At 39.3% G+C, this 19,888-nt stretch overlaps 1 protein-coding gene across 5 annotated transcripts in view; it reads left to right on the forward strand.

Moving 5' to 3' along the window:
• LOC124869932 (5'-AMP-activated protein kinase subunit gamma-2-like) overlaps window positions 1-19,888 on the forward strand; it is a 35,050-nt gene that overhangs the window by 12,549 nt on the left and 2,613 nt on the right. For 3 of the 5 annotated variants that reach the window (XM_047368182.1, XM_047368181.1, XM_047368183.1), the window contains 12 exons: window positions 10,486-10,715; window positions 13,452-13,503; window positions 15,200-15,306; window positions 16,577-16,658; window positions 17,329-17,387; window positions 17,477-17,522; window positions 17,620-17,674; window positions 17,784-17,910; window positions 18,859-19,024; window positions 19,107-19,144; window positions 19,235-19,381; window positions 19,469-19,562. In XM_047368182.1, the coding sequence (XP_047224138.1) occupies window positions 10,486-10,715; window positions 13,452-13,503; window positions 15,200-15,306; window positions 16,577-16,658; window positions 17,329-17,387; window positions 17,477-17,522; window positions 17,620-17,674; window positions 17,784-17,910; window positions 18,859-19,024; window positions 19,107-19,144; window positions 19,235-19,381; window positions 19,469-19,562 (1,203 nt within the window). Of the gene's footprint in view, window positions 1-10,485; window positions 10,716-12,944; window positions 13,294-13,451; window positions 13,504-15,199; window positions 15,307-16,576; window positions 16,659-17,328; window positions 17,388-17,476; window positions 17,523-17,619; window positions 17,675-17,783; window positions 17,911-18,858; window positions 19,025-19,106; window positions 19,145-19,234; window positions 19,382-19,468; window positions 19,658-19,888 lie in introns of those variants that run through there. The other 2 variants (XR_007038689.1, XM_047368184.1) reach the window with 2 other exon arrangements.

Below are 19,888 nucleotides of genomic sequence, written 5' to 3' on the forward strand. Positions count from 1 at the left end.
AGAGAGAAATGGTTAAACACTAAAAGACAGGGCCATGTCATCGGTAGAGGGTGAGCATTAAGTTGTTACCAGCAGAAGCTTGGACGATGCCTCTCTCCAGAAAGGTGTCACAGGAGACACAGAGTCAGGCCAGGTGTAGCTTCTAGGAAGAGAAAAGAGAGAACAAGGTTAAAAGCTGAAATAACAGCAAATAATGCAAAATTGGATAGTAGTGTGAGAATGTAGCGAAGAGGGTGAAAGTGGTCATTATGTCCTCCAGCAGCCTAAGCCTATAGCAGCATAACTACAGAGATAGCTCAGGATAACCTAAGCCACTCTAACTATAAGCTTTATCAAAAAGGAAAGTTTTAAGCCTAGCCTTAAAAGTAGACAGTTTGTCCATCTAGAGCCCAATGATGGCCATTGTTATACTAAAAATTACAATGATTGGGATACCTCTCTCTGTCAGATGGACCATAACCATAGGAAAAGAGAAGGGGTCATACAGGTGCTGGGACACCGTGCCGCAGGAGTTGAGGCTGTGTGCTCGGGCCAAGCAGTCGGCAGTTATTTTGCATCCGAGTTCACAATACAAACATCTTCAGTAGCTTTTTTATTAAATGACGTAGCAAGCTATGTGGTATTTTAATAAAAATATGGAAACTGTAATTGGCTATTTAATTATCTAGTACCAGATATAGCTGTTCTGCTTTATGTCCCTTCAGTGTCATTTTTTTTTTTCTCTTCTCTTTCGTTATCCAAAGGGAGTTCAGAATAGCTGCTCCACTTGGAGCACGTCACTAAAATAGAGCTTTCACATCAAGATGAAGTAGATGTTTTTGGCCAAGGAAGCCTGTGTGTTTTTCTCACATATTTGTTTATATGGATATTTAACATTAATTTAAACAATACTTGAAAATAGAAGTGATAAAGACCAACACAAAAATTAATAAATTATCTTTTAAATTTTTCTATAAAATTACAAAAAAAAAAAATGCTGTTTCTGTTGGGGCAAAAGTTAGGGAACCCTGACGTTTATACCTGCTTTAAATGGCTAAACTCGCTCACAGGCTTATCACATCAGGTGCACATGAATGAGTGCGAAGATTAATAGGAGTCTGATGCTTGCTTTGTATTAATCTGCTTTAGAAAAGAGATTTAGAAAAGTATCAAAAGGTTGTGAAATCAGCAATTCCAGTGTACAGTAGAGGGTGACACGGGAGTGGATTTTCTCTCCTGTCCCATCCCGCTCCCACAGAAAAATGTCTTGTCCCATCCCAATCCCAGGCCAGCATAACGAAAGAAATCCTGTCCCAGCCCACTCCTGGTAAATTGACTCCCACTCCCATCCCGCTCCCATTCAGAACGACTCCCACTCCTGTGCCACTCCCATTTTTGTTTTCTTCATTTAGTCTTTTGGGAATTTCTTTGTTTGAAGGACCAGTTAGGCCCCTGTTTTTAGTTGTAGTAAAGGCCAGTTAAAGTAAAAAGAATAACAATGAAGAAATAATAAAATATCAAACAAGGAAACAGACCATGCCTATCTTAGCTGAATAAACAAAATGTACATAGTTGTATTTTACTCATTTATTAAGTGATTGTTTCCTTTGAACAATGACATTACTTTTATGTTTCAAGTTGCTGAAACGAAAAAAAAATGCACCTAGCAAGAGAACTGTACTTGTTGAACAAAAGTGCAAAAAGGCATTACCTTCATAATTTAGAAACTGTACCTCAATGGTTCACAGCCCTGGTCCTCAGGGACCCCTTCCCTGCAAGTTTTAGATGTGTGTCTGCTCTAGAACACCTGATTCATATTCTGACATGACCTCCTATACAGGCATCAAGAATGGAAGGTCAAACTGGACAAAATTAAAACAATAAAATCATCATTAAATAAATAAATGTTAATGTTCCATAAGTGAAGTAAATGTAACATGAAAGAAATGTAACATTAAATGTGCCATTAAATTAAAGGTACCATTTATTTATTTAATACATCATTAGAAACAATAAATGTACCATTATATCATGAAATGGAATATTATGCAATTAAATGTGCCACTGAATAATTAAGTATAATTTTAAAGACGACATGACATAATTAGTGGTACACTTAATATTTAATGATGTATTAAATAAATTGAACATTTAATGGTACATTCAATTTTTTTCTATTTCACAACATATTTATTTAATATCTTCCCTTGATGAAGCCTTTCTACGGAGTCCGCGAGGGGACATGGGGGAATTTTTTCTCTTTTGCGTTCCCACGCAATAGTCTTTGCGTTATCGGGCAAAATACTTTGTGGGATAGTTTCCAAACCAGATAACTGCAAAAATGAAACCAACACTACACCCGTTTTGAGATTTATTGAGTTTTATTTTGAAATCTGCCTTAAATAAAATGATCTTCAATCAGACTAAAAGACAGTTTTTATCCACAAGCTGTTAAACTACTGAACTCTGGACAATAATACTGCACAAAACCACATCTGTGACACTTTGTTTGCTTATTACTGCTGCATGATGCGTACTTTTTTTTTTTGTACGCCATTAGTGTTTTTGTTTTTAGCGTGATTTGAACGGTTCTTCTTATCCTAAGCATTTCATCGCATTGTTGACTGCATGTTAGGAAATAGTCCACAAGGAGAGGACACCCAAAACAACTGCCAGCATGCCCAGCTCTGCCCATCTAAGCAGGTTTACCCAAAGATCGCATCACAGGATGCTCAATGAATTCTCCAAAAAACCTAACATGTCATCACTGGGGCTACAGCTGGCTCTTGCTACCGCTGACATGAACACGCATGAACCAGAAAGAGATCTGGCAAGTTTAACTTTCATAGGAGATTATCAGAGGTTCCTTGAGGGAAAACGTCCAAAACAATTGCCCATCTGTGCAACATGACAATGACTCAAAACATACTAGTTAATCCACCAAGGACTGGCTGAGAATTAAGAAATGAAAAATCACGAATTAGCATGATCAAAGCCCAGATCTCGATCTCACTGCAATGTTCTGAGGTGACTTAAAAGGTGCTATACATTCAAAGAACCCGTCAAATATGTCACAGATGAAAGCGAGGAGCAGGGCAAACTTTATTCAGACCAGTGTCAGAGACTGTAGATGGCTACATGCGTCTCACTTAGCTTTTAACTGTCAAAGCGCGTAACACTAGATACTGGAATGTCTTAACAGGGTGTCGTAACATTTTCCTCAAACACATTTTTGTTTTCTTTTGCTAAATAATTTTTGTTGTTTGGGTGTGATTAAAGCTTTCTTTTGCAAAGATGAAAAAGAAATTGGCTTCCCAATCTCACTAGTTTTCAAAATCAAATCCGTCTCATCAGTGACGTTCCTTCATTTCAAGATTTGTTTTTTCTTGACATTTCCTGGGAGTTTAAACCTGCAGTTATGAAGAAAGAAGAAGCGATTTCTTAGAATTTCTTAAGCTTCATATTTATTGAAAGAATAAACACAGAACAGTTTAATGGTCTCTTGACAACTGGTTCTCACTGTCCCTTTTTTCCAGCTCTGCTGACAGAGAAATCTCTGCACAACAGCTGTTTGAACCGATCTCATGGTCATTTTTTGGAAAATAATTTGCTTTTCCCTCGGGCCGTTTGATGACTTCCTACCTTGAAACACTCCAAAGCCAAATTAGACCAAGGGGAAAGAAATGCTCTTGAAGAAGGTCGATAAAGATTAGATTCTTCGAATGTTGTTTCTTGGTGTTTCAGTCTGTGCCCAACTCTTCTGAGTCATTAATTAACAATCTCACAGAAGCCACCTCATCAAGATGTCATCAGGCAATAATCTCTGAGCAGTTTTTTAAACATGTTTTCATAGAATATTACGCAGTCAATGCCAAAAATACAGTCTATTTTTTTCAAATCCTATTGTTTACTTTTGAGAGGAGAGACTCGTCCAAGTCAATAGATAAGAGTATCTGTCTTCCATATAATTCAAGGTCTAAGACACAGAAATATTCTAAGCAGAAATACCTAAGAATGTGTTCATCTCAAAAGCTCACTGTGTTCCAACCTTGCAGAGTAAAATTGTTCCCTTTAGGAAATACTAGCCTGTGTTGACAAGCACCTAAATAAACAGATCACAAGGGCTTGGAAGTCATAAACATTGCATGGTTTTACAGTCACAGAAACATAATCTGTGGAATAAAAGATTATTTCACCTCAATCTATTGTCATGATGAATGCCGTCTTCATAAATCCGCAAAACAGGACAAAAGCGACTTCACGTCGTGAATTCTGTCCAATCCTTGGACCTTACAAGGATTCATTATGGATTACTTTAATTAAAATAAAACAAAATGTCTAATCCTCCTGATCTATTTTTGTTTTCTAATGTCATAAAACTCAGCTGGTCAGGAGAGCAGCAAATCTTTGAAGCTGAGAAGTAAAGGTTGATTCATGCTGCAGGTTTTCAACCCCATATGTAATGTAAGGTCTGTTCGCTGTGAGAGCTTGAAACCGAAGTCAAATTCACATTGTTTGTGCGCTCAATCTTGGCCAACAAAGCTGATTCTGGTTGATGCAGAGCCCATCACAGACCTCAGAGCTGCTGATTCAGAGCCTATGTGGCCTTGGTGGAGCAGATAAATGAAGCACATTTCTTCTGTAATGATTTATGATGTAGAGCTCAATGACTTAATGCCACCTCAGTACTTTGATCCAGAGCCTCGGCACTGCAGAATCCGAACCCACGTTGCTCATGTCGTTTGCAGCATCCTTTAGGAATTAAACATCTGCAGGTGGAATATTGTTTTGACCTATCAGAAGGTGTCTTTGTGCTTCTTAGGAACACTGTTTTGGCTTTTTCAGTGATCATTAAAAATATGTGGTTATGATGCAGATTGTGTACATGTTGATTTTAGTTGTGGTTTAGGGTAGGTAACAAATGGTTTTAAATTCGAAATAAATGAGCCACAACTTTCTAGCAGGTGTAACAATCTTTGCACCACTATTAACCACTCGGGCAGTGCTGAGATTTATAGTGACATTGCTGCAGAGGTTTGTTCAGTGACTGACAAATAAATGATGGAAGCTGTAGTTGCCTCAGTACTGGACTGAAGTCAGCTTATGAGTTTCATGTTGCACCAGGAGTCAGGACTGTTCATGGGGGAACCAGGCTCAGAGGATCCACTTTTATAGGTGTTACACTAACACATCGTTGCTTTAAAACGTGTTAATGCAGCCTGGGTACAGACCAGTGCAAAACTACAACCGAGTTATAGTTTGTGTTTTGAACCAAACTCATAAAGAATATTTAAACTTTTAAATAGGTTAATTCTTTTATCTAGACATTATCTGGATTTTTAAATAACAAAATTATAATTTTTTGCTGTTTATTATAAAAATAGCCCATGAATCTTATTCTGATAGAGGGTGATTTTCAAAACTTATTTTTCTTATAATTGCTTCACAAGGAAAATATTTAGTCTTTCTGCTTAGTTAGTTGTGTCAGAATTTATCTTGTCTTTGGGAGCTTTACTGTTAAATCAGAAATTTGTTTGCTCTGGATCAGAATGAATTCTTTGCAGCAATGCATGCATGTCCCATTTCCTGGCTGGTGCCTAACTGTCCTCTATTACCCAGACAGATGAGAGGGCTCCCAGGCCTGCTGTTATCTGCTCCTGTGGAATGTGCCTCAGCAGCGCGGCTAAAAAAAGACGGCCGCTCAGCGGAAGCTGGGCACACCAAAGAGGCCCGCTGAGCGCCAACTAAATGTCAGGAGATAGTGTTCAAGGGGAAAAAAATCAGGGTCCGCTTTGAGGAAAACTGCCTCATGACTTAATATTATTATATGTTTATGTTTGTGTGTAAATAATATTTAAAGCCACACTTTTGCGGTACATAAGCTTGAGATCTTGCTCAGTGAGGGGCCTAACTCTAACATTTAGGTGTTTAAAGCTTTCTGTCATATTTAAATTCACCGTCTAGTGGTAAAGAGTCGCTTATAGTCAGGCCTCAGAAATATTTCACAGGAGAGCACCCGTAGCAACGTGAGGGTCGCATGTGCTCCCACGCAAGCTTGCGATGCCTGACGTAAGAGGAACATCCAGGCTGTCATGTGATAAACGTCCCTGATCTGACGCTGCAGACGGAGCAGCTGCGTCACAGACAGCTGGCCATAACACTGGGATTTAAAGCAGATTTCTAAGCAACCAGAGGCAGGATCTCCCACTGCACTGATTGATGCTCAATTGATCCATTATCGATCGCATTTTACAGCACTCGTTTGCGTTTATTAATGAGCTGACCTTTGGACTGCAGATTTTTCATGGAAACAGTCAGGAGGATGCAGGTTTGAACAGCTGTAGGTTCACTGCAGCATTGATGCTCAAAAAACTGCAGCTTGATTACTGCAGGTGATCAGGAACCTAATGCACATTTGAAACTTTTGATTAATGGTAAAATCACACAGACACTCACAGTTGTAATACAATATTGTATTTTAATTTAGATAAAATTAGAAGTTTAAAATAGAATTTTAATTTTGACCCAGATCTGTCATCTACAGCTACAAAAATATTTAAATAAATCTTTTTATTCAATCATGCCTGATTTTTGTTAACTCTGATTGAGGTGTGACAAATCAGCTGAGGATAAATGGTGATTCATGGAAACAATGAATCACCATTGTTTCTTAAAGCAAAGTATGTAAAGTTTTTTCATGAAAAAAAAAAAGGTTTTAACTCAAAATTAAATAAAGAAAACATTTTCCATATTTGTTTTTAGCAGATTGACCAAGGTAAAGAAGATACATAATTTTCAGACTCTGTTAAGGTTTATGATACTGTCATATTTGTTGGTTCTGTAAGAAAAAACTGAACATACATGGTTAGACCAGCTGTCGATTACTGCAGAGAAGGAAAACACGTCAATGGCTCAGCTGCGCCAACTAGTGGTGACCTTGACATTCACAATCTTCTGGAAGGGCCTGACCCTTCCAGAAGATTGTGAAAGAGCTTTTTTGTTTTACCCAAGTACATTTAAAGTACAATAATTTGTTACTAAGGTGCTAAAGAAACAATGTTCCCCCTTGTTCAGTATAATTAACTCTCTATACAATTGTCCTTTTTTTTTTTTGGTTCAATATTCACTGAACCTTGATAAACGTTGATCATGTCAAGAAACATTGATTAATGAATAAAGTCCTGCATGAGTGTCTATTTTATTCAAACTATTTTTTCTTAACTTGAGATTATTTTTACAAAGTTAGTACAAAATCCCAAAAAAACAACACTGGTTAAAAAAACACAACAGAGAAAAAAATAGCAGTTTACTGTGACACAGTGGTTCTGTGTTCCTGGTCAATCACTCTAGTTGGTCAGGATTTACCTACTGCAAATCCCCCTTAAATTTAATTCCCCCTTCTGCCTGTCCTCTATTTAGATCATTTTCCTTTCATGTACTCCTACCCATGTACAACTTCAGTTAAAGTTAAAGTACCATTAGTTAGTTAATTTGTGTCAGTAATTCACTTCAAAAATCTCATTATGTATTCATTATACGCAAATTGATATATTCAAACATTTATTTCTTGTATTTTGTTTATTTTTTGGTTTAAGCCAATTAAAACCCACATCATTGTTTCTTAGATAACATGACTATTAAACATTATTATATTTAGATAGAATTATGTTGTTATGGCCATGTTGTGGCCTACACAATCATGGAGAAAACTGCTGTCCTGACATATCTCCAAAACATATTGACACCGTCCACAAAGACTGTAAGCCATGAAGGTCATTGCTAAAGAAAGTGGCCATTCACAGAGTGCTACCTTTCTTTGATGACGGAAAGTTGATTGGCTTCCTGAACACCTCAAGAGGGCCACACGCCGATCACCTCTGTGTCACGTCGCATTGATGCAGTAATTCATGCAAATAGAGTGCATACAGTGTACAGTGCTAAGATATAGTTTTCAATAGGTTCTCCATTTTAAGGTAAGCTAAATGTTTCTGGTTTTATCAGCCCTAAACCATAATTAACCAAAATTAATGCTTTTATTTGTAATGAATCCATAATGTTACTTTCTGAATTAAATTACGAAAGTAAATGCACTTCATGATGATGCTCTAATTTATTGAGATCCACCTGTTCTTACTACAGGTACATCCATTTAAGGAGGAATTAAAACAGACTGTTTTGTTTTTGTGCATAGATATCTCAGGATGCATGCATGCATGTCTAATATATATATATATATAACTTTGATTGAAAAAGGCAATCACATTTCAACAATATTCAACATACAGTACAGACCAAAAGTTTGAACACACCTTCTCATTCAAAGAGTTTTCTTTATTCTCATGACTATGAATATTGTAGCTTCCCACTGAAGGCATCAAAACTATGAATTAACACATGTGGAATTATATACTGAACAAAAAAGTGTGAAACAACTGAAAATATGTCTTATATTCTAGGTTCTTCAAAGTAGCCACCTTTTGCTTTGATTACTGCTCCGCACACTCTTAGCATTCTGTTGATGAGCTTCAAGGGGTAGCCACCTGAAATGGTTTTCACTTAACAGGTGTGCCCTGTCAGGTTTAATAAGTGGGATTTCAAGCCTTATAAATGTTGTTGGGACCATCAGTTGTGTTGTGCAGGAGGTGGATACAGTACACAGCTGAGAGTCCTACTGAATAGACTGTTAGAATTTGTATTATGGCAAGAAAAAAGCAGCTAAGTAAAGAAAAACGAGTGGCCATCATTACTTTAAGAAATGAAGGTCAGTCAGTTCGAACAATTGGGAAAACTTTGAAAGTGTCCCCGAGTGCAGTCGCAAAAACCATCAAGCGCTACAAAGAAACCGGCTCACATGAGGACCGCCCCCGGAAAGGAAGACCAAGAGTCACCTCTGCTGCGGACGATAAGTTCATCCGAGTCACCAGCCTCAGAAATCGCAGGTTAACAGCAGCTCAGATTAGAGAACAGGTCAATGCCACACAGAGGTCTAGCAGCAGACACATCTCTAGAACAACTGTTAAGAGGAGACTGTGTGAATCAGGCCTTCATGGTAAAATAGCTGCTAGGAAACCACTGCTGAGGACAGGCAACAAGCAGAAGAGACTTGTTTGGGCAAGAAGTTTGAGATCTTTGGTTCCAACCACCGTGTCTGTCTTTGTGCGGCACAGAAGAGGTGAACGGATGGACTCTACATGCCTGGTTCCCACCGTGAAGCATGGAGGAGGAGGTGTGATGGTGTGGGGGTGCTTTGCTGGTGACACTGTTGGGGATTTATTTAAAATTGAAGGCATACTGAACCAGCATGGCTACCACAGCATCTTGCAGCGGCATCCTATTCCATCCGGTTTGTGTTTAGTTGGACCATCATTTATTTTTCAACAGGACAATGACCCCAAACACACCTCCAAGCTGTGTAAGGGCTATTTGACCAAGAAGGAGAGTGATGGGTTGCTGCGCCAGATGACCTGGCCTCCACAGTCACCGGACCTGAACCCAATCGAGATGGTTTGGGGTGAGCTGGACCGCAGAGTGAAGGCAAAAGGTCCAACAAGTGCTAAGCATCTCTGGGAACTCCTTCAAGACTGTTGGAAAACCATTTCAGGTGACTACCTCTTGAACCTCATCAACAGAATACCAAGAGTGTGCGGAGCAGCAATCAAAGCAAAAGGTGGCTACTTTGAAGAACCTAGAATATAAGACATATTTTCAGTTGTTTCACACTTTTTTGTTCAGTATATAATTCCACATGTGTTAATTTATAGTTTTGATGCCTTCAGTGTGAAGCTACAATATTCATAGTCATGAAAATAAAGACAACTCTTTGAATGAGAAGGTGTGTCCAAACCTTTGGTCTGTACTGTACATTGTCTTAGAACTGTCTTCTGATATTCTGGAACTTCGGACAATACCATTCACAGAGAGACAGGGTGTCCCTTTCTTTTAAACATCTAGTTTACATGAACATAATGTCAGTGGTCCAGAGGTTCAGCCAGACTGGTGTAATATGGGTTCTTGCCAACAATTTCTACTGCAGAATTCTTATTGTATTTATTAAGTGTTTTGGAGCTTTAAGTAAAAACCAATGAAACAGGTCACTCTTGAAAGTGAGATTTACCTGTTTAAATAAAGTGGAAATTAAAACAATTTAAAATAGACAACCTTATAACCCCGTCAGCGTCAATTTGTTCTCTTAAAAATCAAGTTTCCATGTCTGCTGTCTATCAGGTGCAGATTCATTATCACATCCTTTCAAAGTTTTGTAAAACAAGATGTCTGACTCTGTTAACATTGGTTTATGTGGTACTTTTGGCCTATGCTGATTATTTCTGTTCTTTCTGTTTAGGCTGATATTATTAAGTATTTTTTCAATCTTATGTATAACATTTATTTAATTGATGGTCACAATACCAGCACCTCTGCAATGGATGTCTAAGTTGTCAGTCAGCTTTGCTAAAGAAACAAAAGATAAGATGACTTATCTTTTATGAACCTTATCTCTCTTTGCAGCTTCTGGACTTTCCACGAATCCCTCCACTCCGACCCAGGCATCCAGCCAACCTGTGTTCAGCCAGGAGGCCCAGCAGCAGAGTGGCCCCAGCCCAGAATGCCTGGAGCCCGGTTCTCGAAGCCACTCCGTGTCCACGCCCCCGGACACAGGACAGCGCCTCAGCCTTCCTTACACTAAACCCCCGATCCCATCAACCAGTCCTTTGCTATCCTTCTCTACCTCACAACATGTGAGTGATTCTAGAATGTTGTTTTTTAATAAAGCTAAAGGAAAATATCTGTTAAAAAAAAAAAATATATATATAGTTACATAGTTATGCATCCCCCTACAAATTTAAAGGGACATATCAGCAAATCGAGCCAAAAACAAAATGTTTTTCATAATATGCCGCCTTTAGGACTTCACAAAGTGAGTTCTTTATATTTTGTAATGAAGCAGAGTGATTTAGTAATAATCTGTGACACACAAGGTTCAAAACTAAATCAGATGACAACTCGTTTGTAAGTTTTTGAGAAAGCAGCGTGAGTTAAATGCAGCAATTATCCTGCAAGGTTCATGGGATGTTTACTGAGATAACTGTTTTCGTTTTTGGATACACAACAGCGGCCTTAAATGCTTCCTTTCTATGACTCATGCGCTTCTTTTCTCAGAGTCATAAAAGTTTATTTGGACAGTGGTGGTGGTGGTGAAACCCATCAATGCAGATCTCCAGGTCGTACTAGTACTGTTTCAACTTGTTCCAGAACGGAGTGCACAAATGTCATGATACAGTACCTTGCAAAAGTATTCGTACGTCTGAGTTCAATAGGTACTCAAACCACAAACCTTAGAATATTATTGAGAGAAGCAGCCAAGACCTCCGTGGTAGCTCTGGAGGAGCTGCAGTTCAAGTGAAAGACATCTATTGACAAACGGGACTTCTTATTGACTATGTGTCATGGCATGACACATAGTCACGAGGTGTCATGGTTACAGTTTACCACAAGCTGTGAAGGGTACACAGTCTACCTGTGGAAGAAGGTGCCCTGCCCATTTAAGACCAAGATTAAATGTTTTAGTCTCCTTTCAAAGCATTGTGTGTGTGTGGCAGAAAAAACTAACACTGCACATCACCTTGAACACATCACCCCAAGGTGGCATATGGTGGTGGCAGCTTCAAGCTGTAGGCATGCCTATCTTCAGCTGGGGTAAGGAAGGAAGTCATGGATGGAGTTAAATACAGAGTAATATAGGGATAAAAACTGTTACATGCAGCCAGCACTACAGTGGAACAGTTTAAATCACAGATTATTACTGTTTTACAATGGCTCAGTCAAAGTCCAGACTAATCCAATTGTGAATCCATGACAAGACCTGAAAACAGATGTCCAGAGACACTCTACATCACATCTGACTCGGTTTTAAGCTATATTGCAAAGAATTTTATAAACATACCCCAAAGGTTTTGCTGCTGTAATTCTAGCTCAAGGGGGTTCCATTTAGGGTGCTGAATACATGTTTGTACTTCTTTGTGTTTTTCTATCTCATGAAACCGCAATAACATACATAGAAGTTTGATGTTGTAGAGTGACGATGTGAAAAAGTCCAAGGCTTTTGGATACACTTGCAATGCACTGTAGGCTTGTCTCAGACAAACTTTTACAAGAGGTATGAATGAAATGTTAAAGTCTATGAGTCAGTACTTCCTATCTGATTTCTTTTGGCTAAAGAGGAATTACTAGATGACTCTTGTGGCTTTAGAATAAGTAATTATCTCAATCCATCAGCCTTGAGTAATGGTGGATTCCAGCCAGTGAAGGTGAATCAATATTTCATCACCAGAATTGATATTAACGCCTGAAGACTTGTGGTTTCTCTCCGCTTACTTATCACCTCAACAAATAATAATGCTATGTTATAATTCACCCTTTGCCGTGTTCAATTCTAAGTGTAATCCATTGAATGGGTGTGTGCCCCCCAGAGGTTTGCTGTAAAGCGGGCCGAATGCCTGGCGTGGTGCTGCAGGATCTGATTTATGAGAGTGCAGGGCTAGTTTTTGGCTGGAGAAGAGCTGTGTCATCATTACAGAGCAACGCTGGGGAGACTGTGGAGCTTTCCAAAGCAGGTGTTGAGGCCTTTTCCCCCCCTGCTACTGCAGAGGATTGTTCTGAAAGTGCTTGGCAGCACACAGAGGGGAAAACATGTATTAACCAGCAGACTTTGCGTATTGTAATTTCGCAGCATGACGCAGCGTATTTTCTGCTGGGACCCTGAAAGATTTGGCACAGGAGATCTAATTAACCCACTTTGCGTGACTTGATGTCACAGCTAAAGGATGTTTCATAGATCTGGGTCGTGTTTGGTTCAAGTAATAAACGCTTAGAACCTGACGAGGGATCCCCAGCTTCTTGTTGCTAGGCAACGGAAAGGATTTCCTAATATGGTGAGGCGTGTCCTCAGAGCGCGGAGCTTCCTGCTTCACCCCCCAACCCCCCCACACGCTTCGTGCTTCAATCTTTTCCTTTTAGCGAGCTTCCTTTGACTTTTTACGCGTTGAGCAGACGTCTAAAGCTGAATTACTGTGTTGGAGTTTAATTTACACACGGCTCTGTGAGCAGTAGACCCCCTTCCCCTCCACACAGATCACGACTGATCCACTGCTCGTTTTTAAGAGGGAGTTTGTTTGCTCTGATTATTACGCGCCGCTAAAGATGCAGCGTTTTATCGCGTTGCCTGCTTATTTTTAGCAGACTTGGACTATCTTTGTGTCAACCGACGCTGCTCAGTTCTCTGGTTGGGATTTTATTATTTTTTTCCAGCGCTCCTCGGTCGGTTTGATCTGCTGTGACCTGCAGGGAGGGAGAGTCGGCGTCAGCCTGCTGCTCACTCACAATATACTGCAAAGTTGTTGTTTTTTTTCTGGCTGTGTGTTGGACCGCTGTTGACGCTCCTCACTTCCAACTTCTGCCTTGTTTTCGCCCCACAGGTCTACGGCTTATTCGAAGGTATGCTGGAGAAACTTGAACTAGATGATGATGGTAAGTGTCCCACTGAGCCTGCGCTCTTTACCACTTTAACGACGCGGTAAATCTTTGCTTTAATACGGTGCGAAAGTGATGGGATCTAACAGGTATTGCAGTTGTTTCCAGTTCGATATGTTGGTCCAGCCCGTAAGCAAAGGATTTAAACTGTAGTTCATTTAAATAATATTTTAAAGATGCTAACCAGTGATGCATTTTAGTTCATTAACAAATGTGGACTACAATAAAAACACATCTGGCTAAAAAAGTATGAGGTTTTTACTGTGGGATTTCACAAAATATCAAAGTTCTTAAAACCCACGGAATGAAAAATGGCTCTGTTTATTTTACTTTGTGTTTCAATGACATCACAAGAGGCAGAATCCAGGTGGTCAGCTGGTAAACATTAAGGCATATGAATGACTTATGACCTATTTCAACTTAGATTCTGAAGCATTTAAGTTGTAAATTGTTCAGCTTTGCAAGTATGAGCCACAGCTTGTCTCCAACGACCCCAAGCCGTGATGGACACCACTGCGAACGGTGAAGCAGAAGCAATCATGTACTGCAGGTACATGCTTTGTGAGACCAAAAAGGGGATTCAGGATCATTATAAGTCTCTCTGCCTGTTGATTCTTTTCGACAGAAGGTGTAGGTGATGCAGCAGTCCTTCAGAAAACATTGTTATGACTAGAAACGGATCTCAAAGGAACGCATCAGGCAGATCAGATGGTTTGAATAACCACTCGACAAGAATGCTGAAGAACCTTGGTAATGAAACCCTGGTCCTCTTTACAAACCGCTTTTAAATGTTTGGTAATGCCAGGTTTTCCTAAAATCCTGCAGGGTTTATTACATACAGTTCACACCTTTTGCTAGATCCTTCCAGAATTCAAGTAAACATCGTTAGAAGGAGGAATGTATTTGATTAAAAACCTGAATAAAGAGGAAGAAACAAGAAAAATACAACACATACTCAATATAAGGCTGATCAGTTGCCTTATGCCTCATTTGATGTCACCATAGTGACCTGTGTGGGTAAGCTTTTTTTTTTTTTTTTTTTTTTGGAAGGATGCATTTTAACGATTTACTGCAAAAATAACAAAACCAGGAGAAACTGGCCATAACACGTTCTCCATTAGCAACAAACTATATCTAAAGTTTGGTTTTACAGAAACGTATAGCTGGTAGATTTTATGCACAGGAAAATAATGGAAAAAAGGAGGTAAGAAGAATGCACTGTCACCTGAAATGTTAAGAAGAGCATATTTTAGGGACGCTCACATTTGAAATTTTCCATAAAATGAGGTGTCTTAATCTTAATTTGACAAAAAGCATTACTGTTTAGTAAACGGACAAACCTCATTTAAAATGAAGTCCATTTAAGCTTCTGTCAATTAGTCAGTAAGCAGCTTTATGTGAGGTCCCCAAATGATGTAAAACAACAATTTAATGTTGCCCTCTCTCACTGTTGAGGCATTAAGCCCCCTCACAAAGTGCGTTTTCTTCCCAAAATTTTCCACTGTTTATTTGTTGTTGACGTTTAAAGCAGAGGGTAATTATCTGTAAGCTGAAGTAGGGGAAGTGGTTCTAAGTGGTCCGTTTGCTGTAATGGTCGTTTGGGCTGTGTGTGTTTGTGCATGCGCTGTTTCCAGGCTGTCATTACGCATTCCTCATGAGATTTTGCCTTCCTTACAAAGTATTTTTCTTTCAGCTGCTGAGCCCGAGAGTGATATTTACATGCGCTTCATGAAATCCCACAAGTGCTACGACATCGTTCCCACAAGCTCCAAGTTGGTTGTGTTTGACACGGCGCTCCAAGTTAGTACATTTTATCCCCAGCTCGAAACGTGTACTTTAAGCCCTGTAAATACCAGCCCTGTATTTTTGAAGTTCTTGTCTCGAGGACCAAACCGACTTCCATCTTTAGTTAATGTGCAACAAGCAGATGGAAGGCGTTTACCTCAGAGCAATTTCTGTTAAGGGGTTTAGTACATCGCTATCAGGCTGCTAAACAGTAATCCAAGGAGAAAAGGACCTCTTTGATTTGTTAATCTTTAACCACTAATCTGAAGGTGATTGAAGACCAACCCCAAAGTCATTAAAGTGTCATTTTTGTCCTTTATTAGACCAGAAACCAGGTTTCAACCCAAGGAATTTGTGTATTTCTGTTTTCATTTTCATGTTTATGTATTAGCTTTCATATTGCACAGATGACTGAAACACGTCTTATTTTAAACGGCTTCAGACCAGTGAATAGTTGCTCGTGTTTGCTTTTATAACAGGCTGATTTGATTCAGAATGGATGAGTTTCAGGTCAGTTTGCCTCTTTGCCAATCCTTACCTTCATTTCATATTCAAACTATTTCATTTTGTCGTAACTTATGGAATAGTGAATTCTGCTCTGAAGGACAATATCTGGCCATAAGTCTGTGACCTTTAGCTCAAGGGCACTTAGGTCATGCAGCAGAACAGTGATCCAGAGCACACCAGCAAGTCCACTCCTGAATGGCTCAAGTTAAGGTTTTGGAGTGGCCTAGTCAAAGTCTGGAATAAAACGGCTCATTCATGTTCAATGTGGATCAGTTAAAACAATTGAGAAAAGAACGTACCAGAATTCCTCCAGAGCAACGTAACGGACTCGACACCAGCTATCCCAAACACTTGATGGAAGTTGTTGGTGCTAGGGTTGGAGGTACCAATTATTTTTACTGAGCAATTACTTTTTTACATAGGGCTTGGTGGGTTTGGATAACCAGTTCGTTTATATGAAAATAAAACATTATGATTCCTCACAAACCAAAATAACTATAAAAAAAAAAAAAAAACACCTGCTGAGGGGTATTATTTAGTCACATAACCATAAGGAGGAAACTATAAGGAGATTAAAGAAAATTACTTTACATCTTTGCCCCTGGTTGGGCTCAGATTAAGGCATAGTGAAAGGTCGCTCCTTTTTATCCGAAACTATCAAAGCTGCAAAAGTACAAAACGGGGAAATGACCGGTATGTGCATCAGCTTTGCACATGTGGAGCAAAAAAAAAAAAAGCTTATTTATTTAGATAATTAATCTTTATAATTTCTTGGCAGGTTAAGAAGGCGTTCTTTGCCTTGGTGGCCAACGGTGTACGAGCTGCTCCTCTATGGGACTCAGAGAAGCAAAGCTTTGTGGGTAAGAACAATAAAATGTGTCAGCAGACATGCATTAAGTCATCTTTAAATGATTTCAGGGATTGAGTTAGCCTGCTTTAGGTGAAAATAATTATTGTTCTGTTTTTGCAACCCTTTTGAAAGGGATATCAATGTGTTTTGTAGTTTGAAGGCCTTTTTCTTTATTTGTTTGATGAAGCATTTAACTTTAAAGGAAAGATGTTTCTTGGCCTTTAGGTCAATATATTATTTAAGCCTTGTGGTGTTCTCTTAATTATTTCATTTTACTGCGATGGAAAATGTCATTGCTGTTCTTGTTTGCCATAAATAAACAACGAGGCTACGCTTTAATGGTCATGGCTGGCAGAGCAGGAAGCCTTATTGAGTTGAAAACATTAAAGCCATCCTGAGCTGTTAAAGCACAGAGATGACTCATTCATATAGATTGTAGACATGTTAAACATCTCTCTGTCTGTTGTCTGAAGTCAAAAAGGGAAGCCGGTTGAGAATTGAGTTTGTTTGAGCTTTGCTGCAAGTCGACCTATGATGAATAATGAATGTCAAGTCAATGTGAGAATAAAGCAAAGGGGGAACCAATGCTGTGCTGAATGAACCATGCCCTCTTTCCAGCTGCACCATGCCTGCAGGCTTAGCTCTGAGGTGTTTATTAACTTGATCCATTTTCTCTACAGGAATGCTAACAATCACAGATTTCATCATCATACTGCACAGATACTATAAGTCACCAATGGTGGGTTTAATCAACAGATTGCATTTAAACGATCCTGTCAGGTGTGTGCGTGTTTTTAAAAAAAAGTAATATCTGTTTTTTTGTTTTAGGTGCAAATTTATGAATTGGAGGAACACAAGCTTGAGACGTGGAGAGGCAAGTACCTCTAATTGTTGGTGCACACTTCCAGTAATATTCTTCTAATCTTTGTAGAGTCTGATAATCTATTATTTGTCTCATTCTTTGCTCTCAGAGGTTTATCTTCAAGCAACGTTTAAACCTCTTGTGAACATATCACCAGATGCAAGGTTTTCTAAAATCATTCATTTAAACATTGCTGTTTTCATGCATTGTATTAAATGTGTACCCCGTGATTTTTCACTTGTGACACATTTCTTTATTTCCCTGTCTTTCCAGTCTGTTTGATGCAGTGTACACCCTCATCAAAAATAAAATTCACCGCCTGCCTGTCATCGATCCTGTTACTGGAAATGCACTTTATATTCTCACACACAAGAGGATCCTAAAGTTCCTCCAGCTGTTTGTGAGTCCAGAAATGTTCTTGTACATCACCGTCTGTCTGGATGTTTTTTATAAAATAAAAATTATCCTGAAAAGTTTAATTAGTTGGACTCATGGTGGGTGCCTTTTTCATATGCTTGGCTCCCTCTTGTGGTCAATGTGGAAATTGAGTAAAAAGTCTGCAGGTGCTACTTGGTAACTCGGAATATCATCAAGAAGTTAATTTATTTCAGAAATTCACCTCAAAAAGTGAAACTTATTTTGCTTTATTAAACAGAGGGATATATTTTAAGATTTATTTTCCAGTATTCCATGGCGTTTAGCACAGATGAGTTTACTGGACAATCATTTGCAGTGACACCATGATTATTAAACCAGGTATCAGTAGTTTTGACAGTGTGGGCAGGTGGTAAGTGTTGTTAGAAAAGACATCAGCATCTCCATAAAGCTTGTCAGCAGCGGGAAGCATGAAGCTCTAAACCTTTTTAGTAGATGTCATCACTGACTTTGGACTTGATTAAACACAGTGGACCAACACATGCAGATGACATGGCTCCTCAAATCATCCCCGATGTTAGAAACTTCTCTCTGAACCTGTAGAAACTTCAACTCTGTCTCTGCTCCTTAACTTCACAATCATCTCAAGGCTGTGGTCATCCCTGTTGCATTTTTGAACACATTTGTTTCCTTCCACTCAACTTACCATTAATGTATTTGGATGCATTCTTTGAAGAAATTGACGTTTTGGTTTTCATTAGCTTTTACCCATAATCATCAAAATGAATAGAAATAAATAGACTATTTACACAAAGGGTGATTTATTTCAAGCGTATAACATTGTGAGCTGAATTACTAAAAACAGATTACCTTTCTGGAGATATTTAAATTTATTAAGATGCAGCTGTATGTTTTGACCTTTGTTCATTGGGAAGCCCCCTTCTTTATTTTAGGTGTGTTTTGTAATTCCCAGATGTGTGAAATGCCAAAGCCAGCTTTCATGAAGCAGACCCTAGGTGAGCTCGGCATTGGGACGTACCATGAAATCGCTTTCATCCACCCAGACACGCCCATCATTAAAGCACTCAACATCTTCGTGGAGAGACGAGTGTCTGCTCTGCCTGTGGTGGATGACTCAGGTGAAATCACAACCAACCATCACAAGGCTTTTCTGTCGATAGTAATTTAAGATTTTTGACTTAACAATTCTTTTTCTTATAGGCAAAGTTGTGGATATTTATTCCAAGTTTGATGTGATTGTAAGTTTACGCCTTTTATTTTTAAAGACTTGGAAAGTTGTCCATGCTGACCTGCTCTCGTTTCAACACTGTTACTCTGTCTGCGTGCAGAACTTGGCTGCGGAGAAGACATACAATAACTTGGACATCACAGTGACGAAGGCTCTGAAACATCGCTCGCAGTACTTTGAAGGAGTTGTTAAGTGCCACAAAATGGAAACGATGGAGACCATTGTGGACAGGATAGTCAAAGCAGAAGTGAGATATAAAGAGCTGTTTATGCATTTAGCTACTCAGAAACACCCTGAGGACTGATTTCAGCTTTACCCCTTTTGTTTGCCCCAGGTTCATCGGCTGGTGGTGGTGGATGAGCGCTCCAGTATCGAGGGCATTGTTTCCCTTTCAGACATCCTCCAGGCACTGGTGCTCAGCCCAGCAGGTATAGATGCTCAGCATTGGTAGCCATAATCCCCCCTCTCATTGTCCCGGACCCCGAGCTTTACCCTACCCATGAATCCTCTAACCCTGCCCCAGGTAGGAATAGCACCTGTTTGACTCATGGCTGATCATCACCTGTTGAAGGCATGATGTGCGTCCACTTTCTGCTTGTTCTGCTGGATCATCCTTTGTGCAGCAGTGCTTGTTTAAACAGAATTTACCTCTCTGCACTTAACTGAAATATATTCTAAAAAGTCCAGACTGGGAGCGCTTGTAGTTCCTCCCATGTTAAATAATCATTCCCGTGTTTAGGATTCTGCTCCTGGA

Source organism: Girardinichthys multiradiatus, chromosome 6 (genome assembly GCF_021462225.1).
Source record: "Girardinichthys multiradiatus isolate DD_20200921_A chromosome 6, DD_fGirMul_XY1, whole genome shotgun sequence".
Classification (NCBI taxonomy): Eukaryota; Metazoa; Chordata; class Actinopteri; order Cyprinodontiformes; family Goodeidae; genus Girardinichthys; species Girardinichthys multiradiatus.